The 25,329-nt window shown below is 38.9% G+C and overlaps 1 protein-coding gene across 2 annotated transcripts in view; it reads left to right on the forward strand.

Annotated features, from left to right (window-relative positions):
* LOC121374080 (sodium- and chloride-dependent taurine transporter-like) overlaps nt 1-25,329 on the forward strand; it is a 75,399-nt gene that overhangs the window by 38,208 nt on the left and 11,862 nt on the right. For both annotated transcript variants that reach the window (XM_041500995.1, XM_041500994.1), the window contains exons 4-10: nt 1,689-2,025; nt 6,966-7,098; nt 7,739-7,873; nt 9,174-9,277; nt 19,280-19,404; nt 24,526-24,638; nt 25,063-25,200. In XM_041500995.1, coding sequence (XP_041356929.1) covers nt 1,689-2,025; nt 6,966-7,098; nt 7,739-7,873; nt 9,174-9,277; nt 19,280-19,404; nt 24,526-24,638; nt 25,063-25,200 — 1,085 coding nt within the window. The remainder of the gene's footprint in view (nt 1-1,688; nt 2,026-6,965; nt 7,099-7,738; nt 7,874-9,173; nt 9,278-19,279; nt 19,405-24,525; nt 24,639-25,062; nt 25,201-25,329) is intronic.

Genomic DNA, 25,329 nt, shown 5'->3' on the forward strand with positions numbered 1-25,329 from the left:
GTGTATTTGGTGAACAGTTATTTACATCATGGCCAAGATGAGATTCAACTAACTCAATGGTAGAATGGCGCCACATGGAATATTGTTTTAACAGTATGATATATTTGAAAGTATTCAATAAAACGTACTCAACAAGGATCGAAATTCATTATCAAATTTTAAGTTGGAACCAAATTTTAGAAATTGAGAAGCAATTGTTGATCTTAGTTTTTTTTAGACTTTTAGTGTAACTCTATTTTATCAGCAGTGTTTGAAGGCTTGAGGCAAATGCAGATAAAAGCATAAGATTTATGTTATCACTTGAAAATCGAGATTTCTTTATTTATCTGGAATACTGTGCCCCCCCCCCCCAAAAAAAATAAAAAAATAAAAAAATAACCCAACATAAAAAGCACGAAATCTCCCACAAAAACAAATAAATAAACCAAAAACCAACAACTACTTATTCCGATTATCAGAAACCTTGGTCTAAATTGCAACTGTAAATGACCTCGTATTATGATATTCAACATATATGCCCCTGTTGTGGTATTGGGGCGGGTGGTACAGTGACACAGTGGTAAAGCGGTCGGTCTACAATCTACCCGTTGGTGAACCCATTGGGCTATTTCTGGTTCCAACCTGTATCCCACGACTGGTATATCAAAGGTCGTGGAATGGTGCATATAAAATATCCCTTGTTACTAATTGGAAAATGTAGCGGCTTTTCTTCTCTAAGACTGTATATTAAAATTACCAAATGTTTGACATCTAAAAGCCGGACCAGCCTCGGTAGCGTCGTGGCAGGCCATCGGTCTACATGCTGGTAGGTACTGGGTTCGGATCTCAGTCGAGGCATGGGATTTTTAATCCAGATACCGACTCCAAACCCTGAGTGTGTGCTCCGCAAGGCTCAATGGGTAAGTGTAAACCACTTGCACCGACCAGTGATCCATAACTGGCTCAAAGGCCATGGTTTGTGCTATCCTGCCTGTGGGAAGCTCAAATAAAAGATCCCTTGCTGTTAATCGGAAGAGTAGCCCATGTAGTGGCGACAGCGGGTTTCCTCTCAAAATCTGTGAGATCCTTAACCATATGTCTGACGCCATATAACCGTAAATAAAATGTGTTGAGTGTGTCGTTAAATAAAACATTTTTCTTTCTAAAAGCCGATGATTAACAAACGAATGTGCTCTATTGGTATCGTTAAAGGGACATTCCTGAGTTTGCTGCAATTGTTAAGATGTTATCGACTGACAGAGACTTTTTAACGATTGTAATTACATACCAAATATATTTTCCTGCATAACATATCAGTGGCTGTATATTAAACGTGTTTCTGATCGTTCTAATATTTGTACTAGCGTAAATTTCATTTTATTTCCTAAAATATGTTTTTCCGTACGTACGAAATTATTATAAGACAAAATCTAGTTTGGGCTTCTTACAAATATTAAGACGATTAGAAACACATTGAATATACAGACACTGATATTCTAAACAAGAAAATATATTTAATATGTAAGTTTAATCATAGAAGTCGGAAACATCTTACAATGCAGCAAACTCAGGAATGTCCCTTTAAACAAAGCAAACTTTAAACTTTAATTATATTGGTCATATATGCCCCTGGTTTGGTATCTTTCAACGCTATATGCTTACAAGCTGTAATGACGTTCTTTTTTTTGTCGTTTTCATTTTTTCAACAGGTGTCGGCTACGCCTCAGCTGTGATAGTGTTCCTACTGAACTGTGACTACAACATCATCCTCGCTTGGGCGTTCTACTACCTGTTCTCATCGTTCACGTCGGTCCTCCCGTGGTCCAACTGCGACAACGAGTGGAACACTCCCGAGTGCACGACGTTTCAGCGGTCCCTGAACGCGACACGCGAAAATTCCACTGCCAACGTCACCATCGGCAACATCAGTTTTGATCACGTGGCCTACAATCTGTCGTCTGCTCTGAGCAAGGTCTCGGAGGTCGTCGTAGCTTCCAGTAAGACCAAAGAGAATATCCTACCAGACCCAGTTACAGAGTTTTGGGAGTATGTATATTTACTTTTGATTTCTGTTTTCTTCTTCTGACTAATTGCTCAGTTCTTGGAACTATTATATGGGCTAACTTGGTGCTATCTCGTAGTCCCAATAAAACGCTAACTCAGATGCTTGTCTTTGTTTTCAAAGAAGATCTTTGAAACATTAAAGAAATATGAATCACTTCGAATGGTGCGTCTTGCTTCCAAAGATAATATTTTACTTAAAGAAAATGTAAAGAACTGGATGCTACGGGTTTTTTCAAAGAAAATATATATGCCATTAAAATACTACACGGAAACTCACTTGCTGCTGTTTGTTTATAAGTCATTAAAGAAAACAAAAGCGTTGAATGGTTCTTTAAATGTGCATTGCAAATATGAAATTTGTGAGTTTTGTAGATTTCTGAATAGTATCTGTAACACCCCAGATATCTAATAGAATAGACAAGACTAGACTAGAATAGAATAGATGTTTAATGACAACCCAGCACGAAAAATACATCGGCTATTGGGTGTCAAACTATGGTAAATGCAAAACGAACGTGACCCAGATATCTAAAGATGTGTTTTATTGAGGAGTATTTCACATTATGCAGCCAGCTAGCGTATATAGCCGTGGATTTTAACTATTTAAAATCTGACAATAAGTAGAACATAATGCTATGAAAAACGTGTGCACTTTGATTCTTTGGTTTATACACCTTGTCGCAAGGTATATTACAATGTCCTTCACCACAGCCAAACGTAATTCTAAACTTGGTCAATGACAAACCAAGTGACCTTTCTAAACGATATATTTATCGGGTGTCTTTGACTGAGAGTCTCGAATTTCTACTAATTTATTACCTGCCAGTAGCCAGTCTTGATCAGGGTACCAACTACGTAAAGGCGCATATCGTCCACGTGTTAATAGGTCCAAATAATTACGCCAATAAACCAATTCATATTCAGACTACCAACTAAGTAAAGGCGCATATCGTCCACGTGTTAATAGGTCCAAATAATTACGCCAATAAACCAATTCATATTCAGACTACCAACTAAGTAAAGGTTTGTTTTGTTTAACCACTAGAGCACATTGATTTATCAATCATCGGCTATTGGATGTCAAACATTTGGAAATTCTATAGTCTTATAGAGGAAACCTGCTATATTTTCCATTAGTAGCAAGGGATATTTTATATGCACCACCCCACAAACAGGAAAGCACATACCACGGCCTTTGATATACCAGTCGTGATGCACTGGCTGAAACTACGAAAACGCGCATATCGTCCACGTTTCAATAGGTCCAAATATGTTGACCACGCCAATAAACCAATTCATGCCGATGGTATTTTTATATTTTTATTTTTGGAAAGTTTCAACAAGCATTTGAGTTAGGTTTTATTGTATTCAATTATGTTTGATGTTGTCACTATACTGCATGACAAGCTCTGTTCTTTCAGAAATCACAGGTGAGACATCTCGTAACAATGTGTTTCCATGTATAATTGTTTATTGACTTTCAAGGATTTTGTATTTGCTATAAAGCATATTCTAGAATGCGTTAATGGTGTTATTTGAGTGTCTTGTTATGAAATATTTGGCATACAATTTGTCATGAAATTTAAAACTATATTTTAATAATATGTAAGGTTTTTGTTACGAAATTAACAATTAAATACAGGAAGTGGGGCGTTCTCATTTCGCTGCTTTGTAAATATTTGTTGACAAGCTCTTATTATTTATATCCCTTGAACGGGATCTCAAGGGACGCGATTACCAGTGTTTACCGTGCTCGGCATGAGTTACAGTGTCCTCGTAAATTTTACTGTCATATAAATAAAGCAAATATTTTCAAGGTCAAGTTCAGCCATTGAACATTTCCGTTTGACGCCGGCTGTTGCAAAACGCCACTGCCTCGGGAACAGTATGCGACCTAGTTAGGTTAATAGGCCACAAAGAAGACAAAAACACTGGGCTTTGTGACTTCTCAATAGTATTAATACTCATTTAGGGGCGGGACGTCACCCAGTGGTATAGCGTTCTTCTGATGCGCGCTCGGTCTAGGATGGATCCCCGTCAGTTGCCTCATTGGGTTATTTCTCGTTCCAACTGGTGTAACAAAGGCCGTGGTATGTACTATCCTGTCTATGGGATGTTGCATATAAAAGATCCCTTGCTGCTAATCGAAAAAAGTAGCCCATGAAGTGGCGACAGCGGGTTTCCTCTCTCAATATCTGTGTGGTCCTTAACCATATATCTGACCCCATATAACCGTAAATAAAATGTGTTGAGTGCGTCGTTAAATAAAACATTTCCTTCTTCCATATAACCGTAAATAAAATGTGTTGAGTGCGTCGTTAAATAAAACATTTCCTTCCTTAATACTAATTTATTTATACCTGTATAAATATAATAAGGACACTGACATTGAAAGTTCTTTTATTGATATGGTTTACGTGAATGGTCCATTATAGGTGTATGAAAATGCCCGTAACTGGAGTAGCCAGTTTTAAAACAATTAGTCCGGTACATCTGCCGTCAAATTGGATTTGATGTATTGGACTAGGTGGGAAGGCACCATGCCTGATAATCTTCATAGCTGAGGTCAGCGCCTCGTAGCTAACGTCGCCCACTTTCGACGTCTACATGATCTAGAAAATACCATTTTAAAATGTTCTGTGTTTAATTCTTTCCAATATTATTTTGCTTATGTAATGCATTTGGGCTAATTATTTGCAGAATATGTTTTTTGCTTGACATTTATCATTTTCATGCTATTTGTTTCTATATTTTCCTGCAGATGACTCTTCTTTTTTTTTACTATTATTAATTCACACGAAAAAAATGAAACAAGATGCACTTTATATCATTATGTTATATCTTCGAAATCAAGGCATTATGATTTTATGATTTTTATAATCAAGCCAAAGCATTATAGTTCTTAGCTATTTGTACCGTTCGTCGGGTTTACCTGTACTTAGTTGTTGTGCTACGAATACAATGGGTTCGTGTGTTAACTTCGCGCCCTCGCGTGCTATCAGCTTCTTAGTACATGTACTATTATTGATTCAGCACAGTGGTGCTACGGGAGAGTTTATTGTATTATTTGCTGTTAAAATCAATACTCCAGGGTTATCGTAGGAAACAGTTGGATACATACTATTCTGATAAAATAGTGTGTATTAGGGCTCATAATAGAGACAATGTGTCTTCAAGCACATGTCAATCGAATGTCAAAAGCGCGCTCTGGACTCGATACTTTAATACACATTATAGAAGGATGCCGCTTTTAAACAAAATCTACTTATAAAATGACAATTTTGCTGTAAAAATACAGACGCGTTTGCAGACGAGGTTGTGGGGAGTCGAACTCCCCTGCTTCAAGCAATTGTTTTAATGTATTTTTCGTAAAAGCATGGCCCCACCTCCATCAAAACGTCGCTCGTCACAGTATAGACACCTGTGCACATTTTCCAGCTCACACGCTTCACCTATACAGTAATAATGTTTGGTTCTTATACATACTGTACTGCATACAGGCGAGGGTTGCCTGGTACTTTCAATTTAAAAAACTATTCATTGCAACTGTTTTAAAAAGCTCCTATGACCATCAGTTTTCTTGAATGTTAGAGGGCATATATCGGCAATAAATTTACACTAATGAATTTGAAATGATATTTGTGAAATTATTATTGTGAAATATTTGAATAATATGTTTGCATAATAACGTTATTTTCTTTTTTTCCTTCTTTTTTCACTTTTATTGTACTTTGTTTACTGATATTATGTACTGAGTGTGGGCTCTTTTGTATTATACTTTATAATACAGGTTACTTACCAACGCATTGTCCCTTCAGAGTCGGTCCCTTAATATATTCTAGGTAAAGCTAGTCTCGTGTCACGTGCATTATCAGTATCACGGAAAACAAAATCAAATTAGTATTTTACAATAGCAATCTACATACTAAATGAATGTCGTTTTGGAAACTGCGAAGGTTTTTGCTTCTGCGCTATAATGCGTGAACTGAAGTTGCAAACCACAAGACTAGCTTCACCCTTTTAAGGTTACCGTACCGGCTTTGATGGTTTCGGAAAATTTATTTTGTTCTATTTAAATTGAGTAATTGCATAATTTGATATCTTACGGTAGCCTCCCACACTCGTCACGTTCTGACGATTCAGAGACAGCGTGTTTTATTTATGTCAACCCACTCATTGCTTTGTTTCAGATTTAATTTGTATATATGAGACACGTTTACTTTTATGTATTATAAAAAACCCGAAAAAAACGAAAAAGAAAAGAAAAACAAAGCACACATTGAACCCTGTTTAAGCTCCACAGTATATATTACATTTGTTGGCATTTTTCCTTTTAATACGTTTTATTACTGCTTATGAAATATTTAGCACTGTACAGGCATTGCTTCTGCCCTTTAAAACCTGAGTGCGAGTGGAAGAAGCCATGTTTGGGTAAAGCGGAAACGGAAACCAGGCCCCATACCCGATGAGTTTGTGATGACACTGTCTGCCTGTGCCCAATGGGATTCTCCCATGTATGGGTCCTTACGATGGCTGATCGCAACTGGTCGGTTCCTCGAATCCTTAACATTTTACGTGGCTGCCTAAGATCTTTTTAAGTAAATTCAAATACAAAAAAGTAAATTTGCCGTGAACACATTGTAGAAAAAAAAGAGATAAAAAAGAGAAACATTATATCAAACAGCAATTTAAGTCAAAACACAAAATCAAAAACTAACTTAACATCGATTTTGAAAACAGAAAAAAGAAAAATAATATTTCAAAACAAAGCCAGAAAAGAGACCACCTTGTTGGTGCTGCATGCATCAGTACATGATTTCTGATTGATTGCTATTTTATACAATATCTATATTTAATCTACCTGCACTGCTGGGTCAGTGGCAGTGTTGTAATACGGCCACTCTAGTATAGCATTTCTACAGGCGGAAAGTCCTCCAATTGTCCAGTGATGTGGGGGAGCCCGGAACAATCAAGTGGGACCTGGCCCTCTGCTTGTTACTCGCATGGATCGTCGTGTATTTCTGCATATGGAAGGGCATTAAGAGTTCCGGCAAGGTGATGAACTATTGACCGGCGTGCAGCCACTTTTGGCTGCATGTACACCAAAAAAAAAAAAACAAGAAAAAAAGAAAAAAAAAAAAAAAAGAGAAAAAAAACACGTCTCATAATCAATGCTTTAATGTAGAAAGAGAATAATAATACATATATTTGTACCTTCAGTGTAATAACTTTGAAGTGTTGTTTTCCAGTGGTGTCGTTGGATAACTAGTAAAGTCGTCGCATAAGATGATTTTCGTTTTCTTACCATGATGGATGCACGGTTAGGGTTTTGTTTAAGAATCTTTTAAATTGTAAATACGGTAGAACGCTCTTGTATGATACACGTATCTCACATTCCTTTAAGCATGGTGCTAAACTATATGCTGTAAAATGATACAATTATATTTTCTTGACCATGTTGTTGAAATGAATTACTGATCTTGTTAATTGAACAGTAATGTCAAAGGAAGTGAGTAATTCAATGACTTGAACTTGAAGGTTTTTCTGGCGACACCACACCCCCATTGTACTGCATGTTGATAATATGTTTATATTAAAGTATGCGTATTACTCCATTCAATGTCCCCTCCTTACAAAGAGTCCGGATTCACCTGTGAATGCTTTTTAACACGATGTCGTTTTATTTCTTTCTTAGGTCATGTACTTTACTGCGACTAGTCCGTACATTTTGATGTTTGTACTGCTCATTCGAGGCATGACGCTAGATGGCGCTATGGACGGCATCCACTATTATTTGGTTCCTGATTGGGGAAGACTCCTGGACCCACAGGTGACTTATTTACTAGGCTCTCAGACCCACATTTCAGTACTGGGATGATGTACTCATAGACAGACATAGGAGATCACACAAATAACAACGGCAAATAATGACTGCAAAATCACCAGTCCATAGTATTAGAAGTTGACCGTCTTAGTGATAGTCATGTTGACACTACCGACATTTAATCCCACATTACAACTGTGTATGAAATACAGACATTATTTAGCTAGTAGTTAATTTGGTCTACAATGTCCGTATTTATTTTCATCACTATAATTAACTACGAGTGGTAATTCTTTATTTACAAATGCAGCGTGTTTGAGAGGCCCGGCGCTCACAGCAGCTTGTGGACATTTGGCTTCAATTCAGTATGATGCATATATGAATAAACTGCGAGCGTCAGCGGTCACTCTCCCTCCTGAACACTAATGTGTGTGGTTGGTTGTGATTTGTAGCTCAAGACTAGAAGCGAAGTGAAGTGCTGCGAGTCGCAGGCTCTATACTCATAGTAGATGATCGTCCTGCGTTCAAACATGACATGTAGATTGAGAGAGGGAGGGAGGGAGGATATTCATTCATATTTACAAAATAGACTTAACTGCAACACTTGACCAAATAAATTCGCTAGCCGTCGGGCATGGCAATAGTAGTTATTTACAAGCCCAATATTGAATTAGCCATGGGAGTGGGGCTATCATAATCTAGAAGCCCATGTAAATATCCATAATCGATTGTGGCAGAAAATGGTAAATGTTTGTTCCTACAGTTAAGATGACGACATTTACGTAAATATTCTAGGGGTTGGGTTTGATTTCATGTATACGCTAAGAAAACAAATATTGAATAGCTACTGAAGGTAAAATTAACGATTTGTTGGGCCTAGACCCGGTGAAAACGACGATAAGTGCATCTATGTGCTAGTTATTCATATACTTCTAACAGATTGTGAAATCGAAAGTTGATCACTTGGGGCAAACCGATGATCGATCATGCAGTATTCCAACCGATTGCCAAAACTAGCTTTAATTGAAGATACGTTCTTGAGAAGGTTTCCTCGGCCGATGGAACTGCTACATTTACGGGAAATGCATGCTCGTGAGTAGAAAATCATGCAGTGGGGACCGGGGGTGGGTCTAGACTAGTGTGTGGGTGGGTGGATGTAGGTGGGTTGGTGGTCGGATCACGCTCTCCCCGAAAAATATATATTTAAAAGAGAAAAAGAAAATTGCTTTGAGTAGAGGGGTGTGATGGACCCCCGAGCCCTCTCCTGCCCCCGCGCCTGACACGTGTTTGTTTTGCCTGCCTACAGGTGTGGGTGGACGCCGGGACACAGATCTTCTTCTCCTACTCGATCAGTCTGGGCACGTTGACGGCGCTCGGCAGCTACAACAAGTTCCACCACAACAGCTTCAGGTGAGATACTTTATCATTATGTAGCGGCGGATCCAGGAGTTTGTAAAGAGGGTGGGGGAGGGGTGTAACTTTATAATGTATGTTTTCGTTATCAGAAATACGTAGACGATGTTAATTTCACAAACCACAAGCTTGTCATCTTTATAGATAGACTAGTGATGTCGCAGGCATTGTGCAGGGAGTGGGGAGGGTTTAGACTAGTGAAGCAAGTTTTTAGGGGAATCGGGTCATGGTCTCTTCCCCCCCCCCCCCCTAAAGTCGGCGGGATTTAGCTCAGTCGGTTGATTGCTCGCTTGACGTGCTTGCGTCGCAAGATCGAACCACCTCAGTGAATCCATTCAACTTATTGAGTTTTTCTTATTCCAACCAGTTCACCACAACTGGTCAAAGGCTGTGGTATTTGCGTTCCTGTCTGTGGGAAAGTGCCTATAAAAGATCCCTTGCTACTAATGGAAAAATATAGCGGCTTTCCTCAGATGACGAGCGCAGCGAGTCGGCAGCAAAAAAAGTCACTTTCCAATGAATTACTATATACATACCCTCACTAGCGCAGCTCGTCAACAGCGGGTTTTTTTTCGGTCGTTCCAAAAGCGATTTTTGCTGCTTGCTGCTCTGACGCGCACAGAAACACCCAGTTTATGATGTCATAATATTGTAATATTTTAGGTCTTCCACCAAAAAACACACCTTTGACGAATATCTTTATTTTACTGAAAAACAATGCCAAAACAAAATATTAACGAAGAAAGGTTGATTATAGAGGTGCAGAAACACCCATACATATACGACATCCAATCGGTTAGCTGCAAAGACACGGAAATGACAGTCAATGCCTGGTTAACGATGTCGTGTACCCAAAACATGTGTTTTTTATCAAGTAATCTTCTCTATACAAATACATTAAAATCAATTTACTCGAAATTATCTTCCTGGGAGCCATGTTTTCAAATCAAATCCGTTTTTCTTTTCCTCTTTCAGCTTTTTTCTCTCTTTTATTTCTGCTTGACACGCTGCGTATATGTGGACATTATTGACGCTTCACTGCCGACGCGCTGCGCTTAATAACAGTGTAATCTAGTGGTGGTGTTCAACAAAACAAACCTTCTTTTTGTTTGATTCCCCGGAAAATACATTGGAAAATACACTGGAAAAAAAGCAGAAACTTCTACAAATGCGCTTGCGTTGTAGCTGTCCCATAACAATGTTGTTATGGCACATCCTAAACATAGCATCAGATAATACAAGTATATCATCATTTCGTTTTATATGGCATGCATAATAAACGTTTTTAGTACACACATGGTTCAAAGTAATTGGATAGTGTCTAATACATTCCACTAACAAGACATACAAATGTTCCACCACAGGTGTTCATGACGTCATAAAATATCATCGGAGAATATATGCACATTATCGGTTTCCATTCTTTATTATAATTACTATTACCACGCTGTTTAAGATACGAGTTATGGGTAATAAATTCTACCATTTCGTATCCAGTTTGTTTCTCGCGAGAGGCATATCGTTGTACGTAATGGAAGCTCGTTCAATGTCCTATGAATATGCAGCGCAGCAGTTGCCTGTATATACTTTTATTAAAGGAGCAGGACATTGTGCGCGGGGGGGGGGGGGGGGGGGGGGGGGGGGGTGTCTGTGGGGAGCGATGTTTTTTTGTTGTGTTTGTGTGTGTGGAGTGATCTTTTTAGTTGGGGGGGGGGGGGGGGGGGGGTAAATATTGGGGGAAAAAAAGAAAATTCGCTTGGAGCGGGTGGTCGATCGAAACCCAAAACCCACCCACTGCATAATAATACAATGAACCATTTATTTTCACAACTTTACCGTTTTACGGAGTACTAGGTTCATACGTGATGAATGCCTTGTTGCCTACAATGGGCCTTTTTATACACCAAAAACAAAACACTTCTTAAATAACAATAACTTATTTGTTTTAAAAATAAAATTTGTCATCAAAACGTTTTCAAAAATCAAAAACATCAGGTAAAAATAAAAAGTAACAATACAGTATTCCTTCGATGATCATAATTAAATTTACGTTTTTCCGTCCTCAAAAGCTATATTTATATATATATATATATATATATATATATATATATATATATATATATATATATATATATATATATATATACTCTTCAAAAGAAGAAACGCAATACCACATTGTCGTAACATTTGGAGAATTGATTTAATTATTGAATGGTGAGTCCGATAATTACCAAATGTTGCAGGATTGTTCACAATTCACTCTAGTCCATTGTGAGTAAGTGATAGGACACACCACCAAGGTCAAGGTCATCTGGAGTCAATACCGGGTGTGGCCTCCGCGTGTGTTGACAACTGCCTGGCACCGCCTGCCCATTGAAGCAACCAGAGTACGGATGACGTCCCGGGGGATGGTGGCCCACTCGGCCTGCAAGGCTGCTGCCAGCTCGGGCAGGGTCTGGGGCTGTGGTTATCGCTGTCGGAGGCGTCGGTCCAACTCGTCCCATAGATGCTCAATTGGGTTCAAATCCGGTGATATCGATGGCCAAGGAAGGACATTAATGTTGTTGTTCTGTAGGAAAGCCGTTGTGAGACGTGCTGTGTGAGGCCTGGCGTTGTCATGTTGGAACACTGCGTTGGCGTTGGCCATAACTGGAACGATGTGTGGCCGGAGGATCTGGTCAATGTAGCCCTGTGCATTCAGGTTGCCCTGCAGGTGGACCAGGTCAGTTCTGCCAGTGTGTGAGATGGCTGCCCACACCATGACACTACCCCCGCCGAATCTGTCCACTTCCTGCACGCAGTTTGCCGCATAACGTTCACCACGACGCCTATACACGCGACATCTTCCATCATGACGTCGGAGCAGAAATCGGGACTCGTCACTGAACCACACCTGTCTCCATCGCAGTTGAGGCCATTGTCGATGAATCTGGCACCACTGCAGTCGGAGTCGACGGTGTTGTGGTGTTAAGATGACACCTCGAACTGTACGTCTGGCACGAATTCCTACCTCACGTAGGCGGTTCCGTACGGTCTGGTCGGATATCCTGCGCAAACCTGGTATTGCTGCGGCTGTGGAGGTGGCAGTAGTCAATCATTCCCGAAGGTGGCGTACCCGGATGTAGCGGTCCTGCCCGGTGGTAGTGACCCGTGGTCGACCGGTTCTAGGGAGGTCACGTGTTGATCCATGTTGCTGGTAACGGTCCCACAGTCTGGAGATGGTGCTTGGGGACACATGGAATGCCCTGGCAACGGCCGTTCTGGATTCACCTGCGTCTAGTCGGCCGATGGCATTGTTTCTCTGCGGTTCACTGAGACGTGGCATGTCCCGGATTGTCAACTGTCGGCCAGATACATAGTCCAGGCAAGCGAACACCCTGCACTTTTATACTGTCGGTGTTCATGTTGCACGTGCAGACAACGCACGTGCAGTGGTGACATGGTTTGCACGTGGCTGCGTTTTTACGAATATTCACAGTTTGGAACTTTATTGTACAGTAGCTGCGTTTTATCGAATGTAACCGTGGGAATGTGTTTGGGACATGCAATGACCTTATATTCACAAAGCATGAACCGGTAGGAAACATAAAATCGGAGTTATAACCCATTTGTACCATTTTGCGTTTCTTTTTTTGAAGAGTATATATATACATACATATACATACATACATAAGCTACATATAAATGTAAAAAGTTATCTGATCATCATATTTTGCCTATATATATATATATATGGGTTCCAAACAAAACATTAATTAAAATATATTTTTAGTCGTCAAAAAACCGTAATAGTCGGAAACATTTTATGTGCATTTTCCACCGTAAATTTACATATTATGCTGGAAATTGTTATTCCCATAATATATACCGATAGTGAGGAAATGTTATAATGTATTCCGATGGTGAGGAAATGTTATAATGTATTCCGATAGTGAGCAAATGTTATAATGTGTTCCGATAGTGAGGAAATGTTATAATGTATTCCGATAGTGAGGAAATGTTATAATGTATTCTGATAGTGAGGATGTTATAATGTATTCCGATAGTGAGGAAATGTTATGTGTTCCGATAGTGAGGAAATGTTATAATGTATTCTGATAGTGAGGATGTTATAATGTATTCCGATAGTGAGGATGTTATAATGTATTCCGATAGTGAGGATGTTATAATGTATTCTGATAGTGAGGATGTTATAATGTATTCCGATATATAGGAAATGTTATAATGTATTCCAATAGTGAGTAAATGTTATAATGTGTTCCGATAGTGAGGATGTTATAATGTATTCCGATATATAGGAAATGTTATAATGTATTCTGATAGTGAGCAAATGTTATAATGTATTCCGATAGTGAGGAAATGTTATGTGTTCCAATAGTGAGGAAATGTTATAATGTATCCGATAGTGAGGAAATGTTTTAATGTATTCCGATGGTGAGGAAATGTAATGTGTTCAGATAGTTAGCAAATGTTATAATGTATTCCGATAGTGAGGAAATCTTATAATGTATTCCGATAGTGAGGAAATGTTATAATGTGTTCCAATAGTGAGGAAATGTTAGATAGTGAGGATGTTATAATGTATTCCGATAGTGAGGAATTGTTATAATGTATTCTGATAATGTGTTCCGATAGTGAGGAAATGTTATAATGTATTCCTATAGTGAGGAAATGTTATAATGTATTCCGATAGTGAGGATGTTGTAATGTATTCCGATAGTGAGGATGTTGTAATGTATTCCGATAATGAGGATGTTATACTGTATTCCGATAGTGAGGATGTTGTAATGTATTCCGATAGTGAGCAAATGTTATAATGTGTTCCGATAGTGAGCCAATGTTATAATGTGTTCCGATAGTGAGGATGTTATAATGTATTCCGATAGTGAGGATGTTGTAATGTATTCCGATAATGAGGAAATGTTATAATGTATTCCGATAGTGAGGATGTTATAATGTATTCCGTTAGTGAGGAAATGTTATAATGTATTCCGATGGTGAGGAAATGTTACAATGTATTCCGATGGTGAGGAAATGTTATAATATGCTCCGATGGTGAGGAAATGTTATAATGTATTCAGATAGTGAGGAGATGTTATAATGTATTCAGATAGTGAGGAAATGTAATGTATTCCGATAGTGAGGAAATGTTATAATGTATTCCGATAGTGAGGAAATGTTATAATGTATTCCGATAGTGAGGAAATGTTATAATGTATTCCGATAGTGAGGAAATGTTATAATGTATTCAGATAGTGAGGAAATGTAATGTGTTCCGATAGTTAGGAAATGTTATAATGTATTCCGATAGTGAGGAAATGTTATAATGTATTCCGATAGTGAGGAAATGTTATAATGCATTTCGATAGTTAGGAAATGTTATAATGTATTTCGATATTGAGGAAATGTTATAATGTATTCCGATGGTTAGGAAATGTTATAATGTATTCCGATAGTTAGGAAGTGTTATAATGTATTCCGATAGTTAGGGAATGTTATAATGTATTCCGATAGTGAGGATGTTATAATGTATTCCGATACTGAGCAAATGTTATAATGTATTCCCATAGTGAGGAAATGTTATAATGTATTCCGATAGTGAGGAAATGTTATAATGTGTTCCGATAGTTAGGAAATGTTATAATGTATTCCGATGGTTAGGAAATGTTATAATGTATTCCGATAGTTAGGAAGTGTTATAATGTATTCCGATAGTTAGGGAATGTTATAATGTATTCCGATAGTGAGGATGTTATAATGTATTCCGATACTGAGCAAATGTTATACTGTATTAAGATGGTGAGCAAATGTTATAATGTATTCCGATAGTGAGGAAATGTTATAATGTATTCCGATAGTGAGGAAATGTTATAATGTATTCCGATAGTTAGGAAATGTTATAATGTGTTCCGATAGTTAGGAAATGTTATAATGTATTCCGATAGTTAGGAAATGTTATAATGTATTCCGATGGTTAGGAAGTGTTATAATGTATTCCGATAGTTAGGGAATGTTATAATGTATTCCGATAGTGAGGATGTTATAATGTATTCCGATGGTGAGCAAATGTTATACTGTATTCCGATGGTGGGCAAATGTTATACTGTATTCCTATGGTGAGCAAATGTTATAATGTATCCGATAGTGAGGAAATGTTTTAATGTATTCCGATGGTGAGGAAATGTAATGTGTTCAGATAGTTAGCAAATGTTATAATGTATTCCGATAGTGAGGAAATCTTATAATGTATTCCGATAGTGAGGAAATGTTATAATGTGTTCCAATAGTGAGGAAATGTTAGATAGTGAGGATGTTATAATGTATTCCGATAGTGAGGAATTGTTATAATGTATTCTGATAATGTGTTCCGATAGTGAGGAAATGTTATAATGTATTCCTATAGTGAGGAAATGTTATAATGTATTCCGATAGTGAGGATGTTGTAATGTATTCCGATAGTGAGGATGTTGTAATGTATTCCGATAATGAGGATGTTATACTGTATTCCGATAGTGAGGATGTTGTAATGTATTCCGATAGTGAGCAAATGTTATAATGTGTTCCGATAGTGAGCCAATGTTATAATGTGTTCCGATAGTGAGGATGTTATAATGTATTCCGATAGTGAGGATGTTGTAATGTATTCCGATAATGAGGAAATGTTATAATGTATTCCGATAGTGAGGATGTTATAATGTATTCCGTTAGTGAGGAAATGTTATAATGTATTCCGATGGTGAGGAAATGTTACAATGTATTCCGATGGTGAGGAAATGTTATAATATGCTCCGATGGTGAGGAAATGTTATAATGTATTCAGATAGTGAGGAGATGTTATAATGTATTCAGATAGTGAGGAAATGTAATGTATTCCGATAGTGAGGAAATGTTATAATGTATTCCGATAGTGAGGAAATGTTATAATGTATTCCGATAGTGAGGAAATGTTATAATGTATTCCGATAGTGAGGAAATGTTATAATGTATTCAGATAGTGAGGAAATGTAATGTGTTCCGATAGTTAGGAAATGTTATAATGTATTCCGATAGTGAGGAAATGTTATAATGTATTCCGATAGTGAGGAAATGTTATAATGCATTTCGATAGTTAGGAAATGTTATAATGTATTTCGATATTGAGGAAATGTTATAATGTATTCCGATGGTTAGGAAATGTTATAATGTATTCCGATAGTTAGGAAGTGTTATAATGTATTCCGATAGTTAGGGAATGTTATAATGTATTCCGATAGTGAGGATGTTATAATGTATTCCGATACTGAGCAAATGTTATAATGTATTCCCATAGTGAGGAAATGTTATAATGTATTCCGATAGTGAGGAAATGTTATAATGTGTTCCGATAGTTAGGAAATGTTATAATGTATTCCGATGGTTAGGAAATGTTATAATGTATTCCGATAGTTAGGAAGTGTTATAATGTATTCCGATAGTTAGGGAATGTTATAATGTATTCCGATAGTGAGGATGTTATAATGTATTCCGATACTGAGCAAATGTTATACTGTATTAAGATGGTGAGCAAATGTTATAATGTATTCCGATAGTGAGGAAATGTTATAATGTATTCCGATAGTGAGGAAATGTTATAATGTATTCCGATAGTTAGGAATGTTATAATGTGTTCCGATAGTTAGGAAATGTTATAATGTATTCCGATAGTTAGGAAATGTTATAATGTATTCCGATGGTTAGGAAGTGTTATAATGTATTCCGATAGTTAGGGAATGTTATAATGTATTCCGATAGTGAGGATGTTATAATGTATTCCGATGGTGAGCAAATGTTATACTGTATTCCGATGGTGGGCAAATGTTATACTGTATTCCTATGGTGAGCAAATGTTATAATGTATTCCGATGGTGAGGAAATGTTATAATGTATTCCGATGGTGAGGAAATGTTATAATGTATTCCGATAGTGAGGAAATATTATGATATATTCCAATAGTGATGAAATGTTATAATGCACCCTTACATCAGCTACCCACCCCCACCCCCCAGTAGCTTGAGAAACACGTTATAATTTATGTCGAAATGGAACTTCTAGTAATTAAATCATCTGCTAATGTGCTTTGTCCATAAAACATTTTTTTTTTTGTCCATCACAGACATTTGTGGGGGAAAAGCTGTTGTCAGTTGTGGATCAATACTGTGAGAATAAGTGTATATTTAATATCTTTCCTGAAAGCTAATTACCTCTAACAATGACTATTATACGCTAAATCAGCTACATGTATGTTCACTCGGAGAAATGCCCTAATTATTATGCTCTAGACGTCTTCTCGGTTGATGATCCGTTATGATAATTATTAATGAATTGATGTGAAAAGGGGAATTTTCCACACAAACAGCACTTTTCCAAGGTCTCTTAGTAACGAGTAGTAATTTTCCCCTCCAGCCTTGTTTGTTTGAGAAATCGATACAGCGTGTTCGCATGGTCGGTGTAATAATAATGGCCGAACAACACACTGTCAGTCGGTCCTGGTGGAAATCGCAGCTGACCACAGACGTTAATATTAAATGACAGCTTGACGTCATTTAGACGGCCTTTTTAGTTCTTTCAAAAATAAATTAGAATAATTTAGAATACTTATTTTGGCCACAGCCGATCGCAATGATGTTATTTTAGTGTTACATTGTGAACTAAATGCGCTAGCAGTGTGTTGTAAACATAAGATACAGAATAGGTCAGAAGTTTGTATGAAAGAAGCGTGTAACATATGTAGGCGGCAGTGAAGTATATCGGCCGATCAAGAGTTGTTGACTACGAATTGTTTTGTGTTACTAGTATCTCCTAAATCATTGTGCCACCCAATCTGGTAGAAGCTTTAGGGGGCAGTAATAGAATACAGTAGAATAGAATACAATAGAATAAAATACAATAGAATAAAATACAATAGAACAGAATACAATAGAACAGAATACAATACAATACAACACAATACACAAATAATTCATTCATTTCATTCATTCATTCATTTCAACTTATTTTCGTGCTTATATCCAATTAAGGTTCAAGCACGCTGTCCTGGGCACACACCTCAGCTATCTGGGCTGTCTGTCCAGGACAGTGTGTTAGTTGTTAGTTGGTTAATGGTTAGTGAGAGAGAAGAGGGTGTAGTGGCCATACACCTACCCACTGAGCCCTTAAGAACTCGCTCTGGGTTGGAGCCGGTACTGGGCTGCGAACCCTGTACCTACCAGCCTGTGGTCTGATGGCTTAACCACTACGCCACCGAGGCCGGTTCAAATAAAATAAAATACGATATTTATTTAGTTTTTCTCACACAAAGTTTAGGTTGGAATTAGCATGAACTGTTTTAACGTGGTCTACATAGTGACATCTATATCGTTTTCTTCTGCACTGATTGTCTTAAGGGGTGGAATCTACAACGATCGCCATGGATGCAGGATCGAACCCCCTCGATGGACCCTCTCTACGATTGATATTTCTCCTGTCCCAACCAATGTCCCACGACTGGGAAAGTGAAAATGAAAGATCCATTTCAGCTAATAGAAACATGTAGCAGGTTTCCTCTAATACTATGTTAGAATTACCAAATGTTTGACATCCAATAGCCGATGATTAATCAATCGACGCATTGATTGTCGTTAAATGCAACAAACATTAACTTTCACAAATCTCAATCTCTCTCTCTCTCTCTCTCTCTCTCTCTCTCTCTCTCTCTCTCTCTCTCTCTCTCTCTCTCTCTCTCTCTCTCTCTCTCTATATATATATATATATATATATATATATATATAAACATACACACACACACACACACACACACACACACACACACACACACACACACACACACACACACACACACACACACATATATATATATATATATATATATATATATATATATATATATATATATATATATATATATATATATATATATATATATATATATATATATATATATATATATATGTCGACTAAAATTCTGAGCGATTGTTTTTTCAGGGACACTCTAATATTTGCTGTGGTCAACAGTGCAACCAGTTTGTTATCGGGTTTCGTCATCTTCTCTATTCTCGGCTTCATGGCCAAGCAGCAAAACGTGTCTGTGGCGAATGTTGCCGAATCAGGTATGTGACGTCATTGGCTTTTGTGTTCTATGTAATAGTTTTTGCTCTCTATGAAAACGACTGTCCTGAGTTTGCTACCCTTGTATGCAAGATGTTTCTGACTAATATAGATGTATTTGTTTTAGTTTTTATTTCGAAAATCATTGTTTAATATGTAGTTTTTGTATTAAAAGCCGTGTTGGTGGTAAACAACTTACCAATGGCAGTTTACTGGAGAAGACCTCTTTAATCAAGTAGTATAGAGCGGTATGATGTTGATATGCTATAGTTTGTATTTATCTTTATCAATCAAATACCCTTGCTTTCAAAATAGACCAAAGCGGACGCTTGTGAACCATTTCATCAACTGGTTTCAATATTTTCCTATGCAGTCACATTCCTCTGTTAGGCGCAAAAACCAGTCTATCGGTATGACCGTGAGCACTCGATATCCAGAACATGACTTTTTGTTTTTAAATTTCATATAAAATAGATTACAATATTTGGCTGTAAGTACATTTTGATGGCTTAATATAATAATAAAAAACAGTGACATGTAAATCAAAAGAAGCTTCAGGCACACAATTCATAATAATCGGGTGTGGGTGGGTGTGTGTGGGGTGGTGGTGGTGGTGGTGGATGATGATGTCGCAGACACGTAGGAACCGGGGAGCGTGTGTCCTATAACCCCCATTCGAGGACAAAAACATGCATGTAACACCCCCCCCCCCCCCCCCCCCCCGGTGTTACAGCGTGCCCCCTTCACATATCATTCCTTCTGGCCTTAGCATAGCTGTTGGATACGATGACGTTAAATATGTGTACATTTGTGTTATATATACATACTTGACACCTGCGGCAATGTTTGCTTTCATCAATCGCACTGTGATGAAACGTGTAGCGATGACGTCACTCAACACCCTTCAAGTATTGGCCTTGATTTGTTAGTACGGTATGTGGGCGAACTCTATTTCCGAACACACTCATTTCAAATAAAGCATCGACTTTTCATCTGTCTGTGCCACTTGTGACTACATCTACTGGGTTTTTTCTTGGGTAAATACAATCTCCCGTCTAATTCGAGATAACACCAAATCGGACGCAGATTTTGGCGGGGACCCAGCGAGTCCGCCCTTATTTTTTTCGTCAAGTAATTAATTTTGACTTGTATAAAGTGAGGAGTCCTGCTATTAACGAAAAATCGTGACATCAATGGCACGCTCCCTCCCCCAAAGAACCCCCTCCCCAAAGATTTGCGCCTGTAATGATTGGCCGTCCTGCTGTGGAGATATTCTCTCTGTGTGTTTACTGTATACTCAGAGGCATTGACGTATGGAATTGTATCAATGTAGGACGTTGTTGTTTGTGAATCAACACGTCTGGGCCCACGGAGAGTCGTTATGATGATGATGATAGTCGTTATGATGATGATATTCGTTATGATGATGATAATTGCGTTTGCACTTGAGTGAAAGATTAAACATTTTATTGTCTGTAAAACATTTCATATTGGTAGGCCTACATATGGAAGACGCTGGCAGATTCATGAAATTTGGAAGGACGGGTGGGGATGGGAAGTGGGGCAGCCATATAAATTTCTCCTTTAGTTGGAGAACTGTTTTTATAATTGTAGAATATTCCACAGAATTAATACGATAGGGGCTGGAATGCTAGGTGTGTTTTACTGAATCCGCGACTTCATACAATTTCTTCTCTCACACTCTAGACAAAGTTTCGAAATACTAGTAATCGTATATTGGACGCCAGAGAGCCATAGTTTATAATGTGAGGTGGGGGGTGGGGTGGGGGTTTCGTTAAACAAGTGTCCCTTACCTGTCTGTTCGAATCCGGTCAATTTGGGTTCGAATCCGGTCAATGTGGGCTCTAATCCATCTGAAAAAGTGAGAGAAAAAACATTTCACATGTTCGATGTTTCATATTAAGATTCCCGCCATAGATATTTGTATTAATATACTCTTCAAAAAAAGAAACGCAAAAGGGTACAAATGGGTTATAACTCCGATTTTATGTTTCCTACCGGTTCATGCTTTGTGAATATAAGGTCATTGCATGTCCCAAACACATTCCCACGGTTACATTCGATAAAACGCAGCTACTGTACAATAAAGTTCCAAAATGTGAATATTCGCAAAAACGCAGCCACGTGCAAACCATGTCACCACTGCACGTGCGTTGTCTGACGTGCAACATGAACACCGACAGTATAAAAGTGCAGGGTGTTCGCTTGCCTGGCCTCTGTATCTGGCCTACAGTTGACAATCCAGGACATGCCACGTCTCAGTGGACCGCAGAGAAACAATGCCATCGGCCGACTAGACGCAGGCGAATCCAGAACGGCCGTTGCCAGGGCATTCCATGTGTCCCCAAGCACCATCTCCAGACTGTGGGACCGTTACCAGCAACATGGAGCAACACGTGACCTCCCTAGATCCGGTCGACCACGGGTCACTACCCCCGGGCAGGACCGCTACATCCGGGTACGCCACCTTCGGGAACGATTGACTACTGCCACCTCCACAGCCGCAGCAATACCAGGTTTGCGCAGGATATCCGACCAGACCGTACGGAACCGCCTACGTGAGGTAGGAATTCGTGCCAGACGTCCAGTTCGAGGTGTCATCTTAACACCACAACACCGTCGACTCCGACTGCAGTGGTGTCAGATTCATCGACAATGGCCTCAACTGCGATGGAGACAGGTGTGGTTCAGTGACGAGTCCCGATTTCTGCTCCGACGTCATGATGGAAGATGTCGCGTGTATAGGCGTCGTGGTGAACGTTATGCGGCAAACTGCGTGCAGGAAGTGGACAGATTCGGCGGGGGTAGTGTCATGGTGTGGGCAGCCATCTCACACACTGGCAGAACTGACCTGGTCCACGTGCAGGGCAACCTGAATGCACAGGGCTACATTGACCAGATCCTCCGGCCACACATCGTTCCAGTTATGGCCAACGCCAACGCAGTGTTCCAACATGACAACGCCAGGCCTCACACAGCACGTCTCACAACGGCTTTCCTACAGAACAACAACATTAATGTCCTTCCTTGGCCATCGATATCACCGGATTTGAACCCAATTGAGCATCTATGGGACGAGTTGGACCGACGCCTCCGACAGCGACAACCACAGCCCCAGACCCTGCCCGAGCTGGCAGCAGCCTTGCAGGCCGAGTGGGCCACCATCCCCCGGGACGTCATCCGTACTCTGGTTGCTTCAATGGGCAGGCGGTGCCAGGCAGTTGTCAACACACGCGGAGGCCACACCCGGTATTGACTCCAGATGACCTTGACCTTGGTGGTGTGTCCTATCACTTACTCACAATGGACTAGAGTGAAATGTGAACAATCCTGCAACATTTGGTAATTATCGGACTCACCATTCAATAATTAAATCAATTCTCCAAATGTTACGACAATGTGGTTTTGCGTTTCTTCTTTTGAAGAGTATATAATCACACGTGGATGTTATGTGACGTGGATAATTTTGTATTGTTTACGGTGGTACATGGTCAAGAAGAATTGAGATGTTTAACGCAGATGTTTGTTTTTTTACCGATATATTAAAAATCATTGCCGTCGATTTCAAGAGATTATGTTTGGTTTTTATATTTGTTGCATACCTTATTGGTTTAAAATTACCGTTAGCAGACTTAAAGTTACCGTCGTTTTCAAGGGATTATTAGTGGTTTTTATATTTTTTGCAAACTTTAACTGGTTTAAAATTATCGTTGAAATACTTACAATTACCGTCGATGAACATTGTGCTTGTTGCAAAGACATTTCAAAATTGCTGAAGGCAATAAGTTTGAGCCCAGTACGCTGTCTCAGCTTTAGAGATGTTTGAACCCAGTGTCCGCCAGCTCCCTATATCTGTCTGCGGTTTTGGCTAGAATTAAAACTTTCCGAGTTATCCCCCTCTTTATATCTACGTTATCACGTTGGTTTTTTTGTGCCCATACGTCCATTAAATGACAGTATTGTTTTAAAATATCTGTAGCACCGCCACAAATAGCGCATTAGCCTAGGAAGCGGTAGGACGAGGGTGGGGCTGTGTGCGTGAGGGGGGAGGGGCACCCCTAACTCTATAGATAATGTATTAATTGGCTCAGTTAAAGGGCTAATTAACAATCAGGCCGGTGGAACGATATCTGGAGTGGGGCAGGGGGGCACGGTCTCTAGTGGGTGGGTGGGGACACAGGTACAGCCCCACTCCGGTTCTTACAATCCGTATACAAGTGGCCAACCCAGTTGCTAGGTTCGTCTCTCACCTGTGGGACATGATATACTAGTCACAAGAAGTTGAGGGTCACATGGATGCTGCGTCTAAGACGGGTAGTCCATTAGCTGTGGCAGTGGTATGGAAACGCACTGGCAGTTGATGAATGACGTAATGGCTTATTTGCAGGCATCTCGCTACTTATTTCATGGATATGCTATCATTCAGACATGGCAGGGCTCGACCACAGTCCACAATGCTATGTTTACGTTTTAGTGACATGGTTATCCGAAGCAAGATTGTAAAGACATGTACACCCTCCCAAGCCTAATCACTGCCCCTGATTTTTGGTTTAATTTTTGAAAAAGTGAGTTAAAATTAGATACTGGCTCTTAATGTGTTGTGACTAGTATAAATAGCAATGAGCGTCAAGTCCGACCCTAAATGTGATTTTATGAATGACACGATCTGTTTTATTTCTATTTTCAGGTTTGCAATATGCTACCCATGTAACTATTTATTCGTACAGTATAGTGTAACTTTACTCTCTTACATTTGTTTGTCTTGGTACATGACATTGTGTTATTGTTGTTGTCTTTAGAATTCAGTTAAAACAATACTATATACCAATTTACAGGTGATGCATTAATTTATTTATTAATAGTTTGTTTCAAATAGTTGAAATATATATACAAAATATAGTTTCTTGGCTTTCATTAATTAATAATGTATAAATCAGAACAAATATCATTTAATGTTTGTAATAAAATGATGTAGTATTCATGAACCTACTGTAGCATTAGAATGACCTTTTAGGCCATTTATACGGCTAAGAGATTCGTTAAAGCGCCGAGTACGGTGTTGTAAAACTGTTAGTTTTCATCTACCTGTTCTCTACTTGTAGGACCCGGGCTGGCGTTCATCGCCTATCCCGAAGCCGTGTCACAGATGCCTGTTGCCCCTCTCTGGTCCATTCTGTTCTTCTCAATGATAATCCTGCTAGGACTGGATAGTCAGGTGGGTAAATTTCATCAGTAATGTCCTATGAGTAATTAATAATAATTCCAATCTCTAAATAACCTATTATAAATGCCTGGACTGGTCCAAATAATATCATGTGATTTAAAAATGGACGTTCATAAAATGCGTGAAGTGAATCAGCAGACAGGTGGTAGGCCTATATAAATGCCTTTCCACGAAATGATGTTACATACTACAGACATTTGACTGAATAAAATATAACATTAGAAAAATATCATTTCAGCCTTTTACATACAAACTACAAATAGTCGGTTGGGTATAAAATCTACAGTACACATGTTGGACACCCCACGAACTCGTGACCCTACACTGTCATATATACATGAGCTACACATGTATAAACTATACACAATTAGAATTGTGAAGCGAAAGAGTAAGGGAGTATTGTTTGTGGTTGCAGTTTGTGGGTGTAGAAGGCTTCGTGACGGCCGTGGTAGACATGTATCCCACGTACATCCGGAAAGGACGGCGCCGGGAAATCCTCATCGGGGTCATTTGCCTGCTCTGCTTTTTGATTGGCTTGTCCATGGTCACTCAGGTAAGACTTCCGTTTTGGGATGGGGGTCTTGATGTAGGTGTATCGAGTACAATATATTTATGTACTTTTTTCCCCCTTCTTTTTCAATCGATTATCTTGGTTTCTTACCAGACTAAACTGCTGTACGAT

Source organism: Gigantopelta aegis, chromosome 6, assembly GCF_016097555.1.
Source record: "Gigantopelta aegis isolate Gae_Host chromosome 6, Gae_host_genome, whole genome shotgun sequence".
NCBI lineage: Eukaryota > Metazoa > Mollusca > Gastropoda > Neomphalida > Peltospiridae > Gigantopelta > Gigantopelta aegis.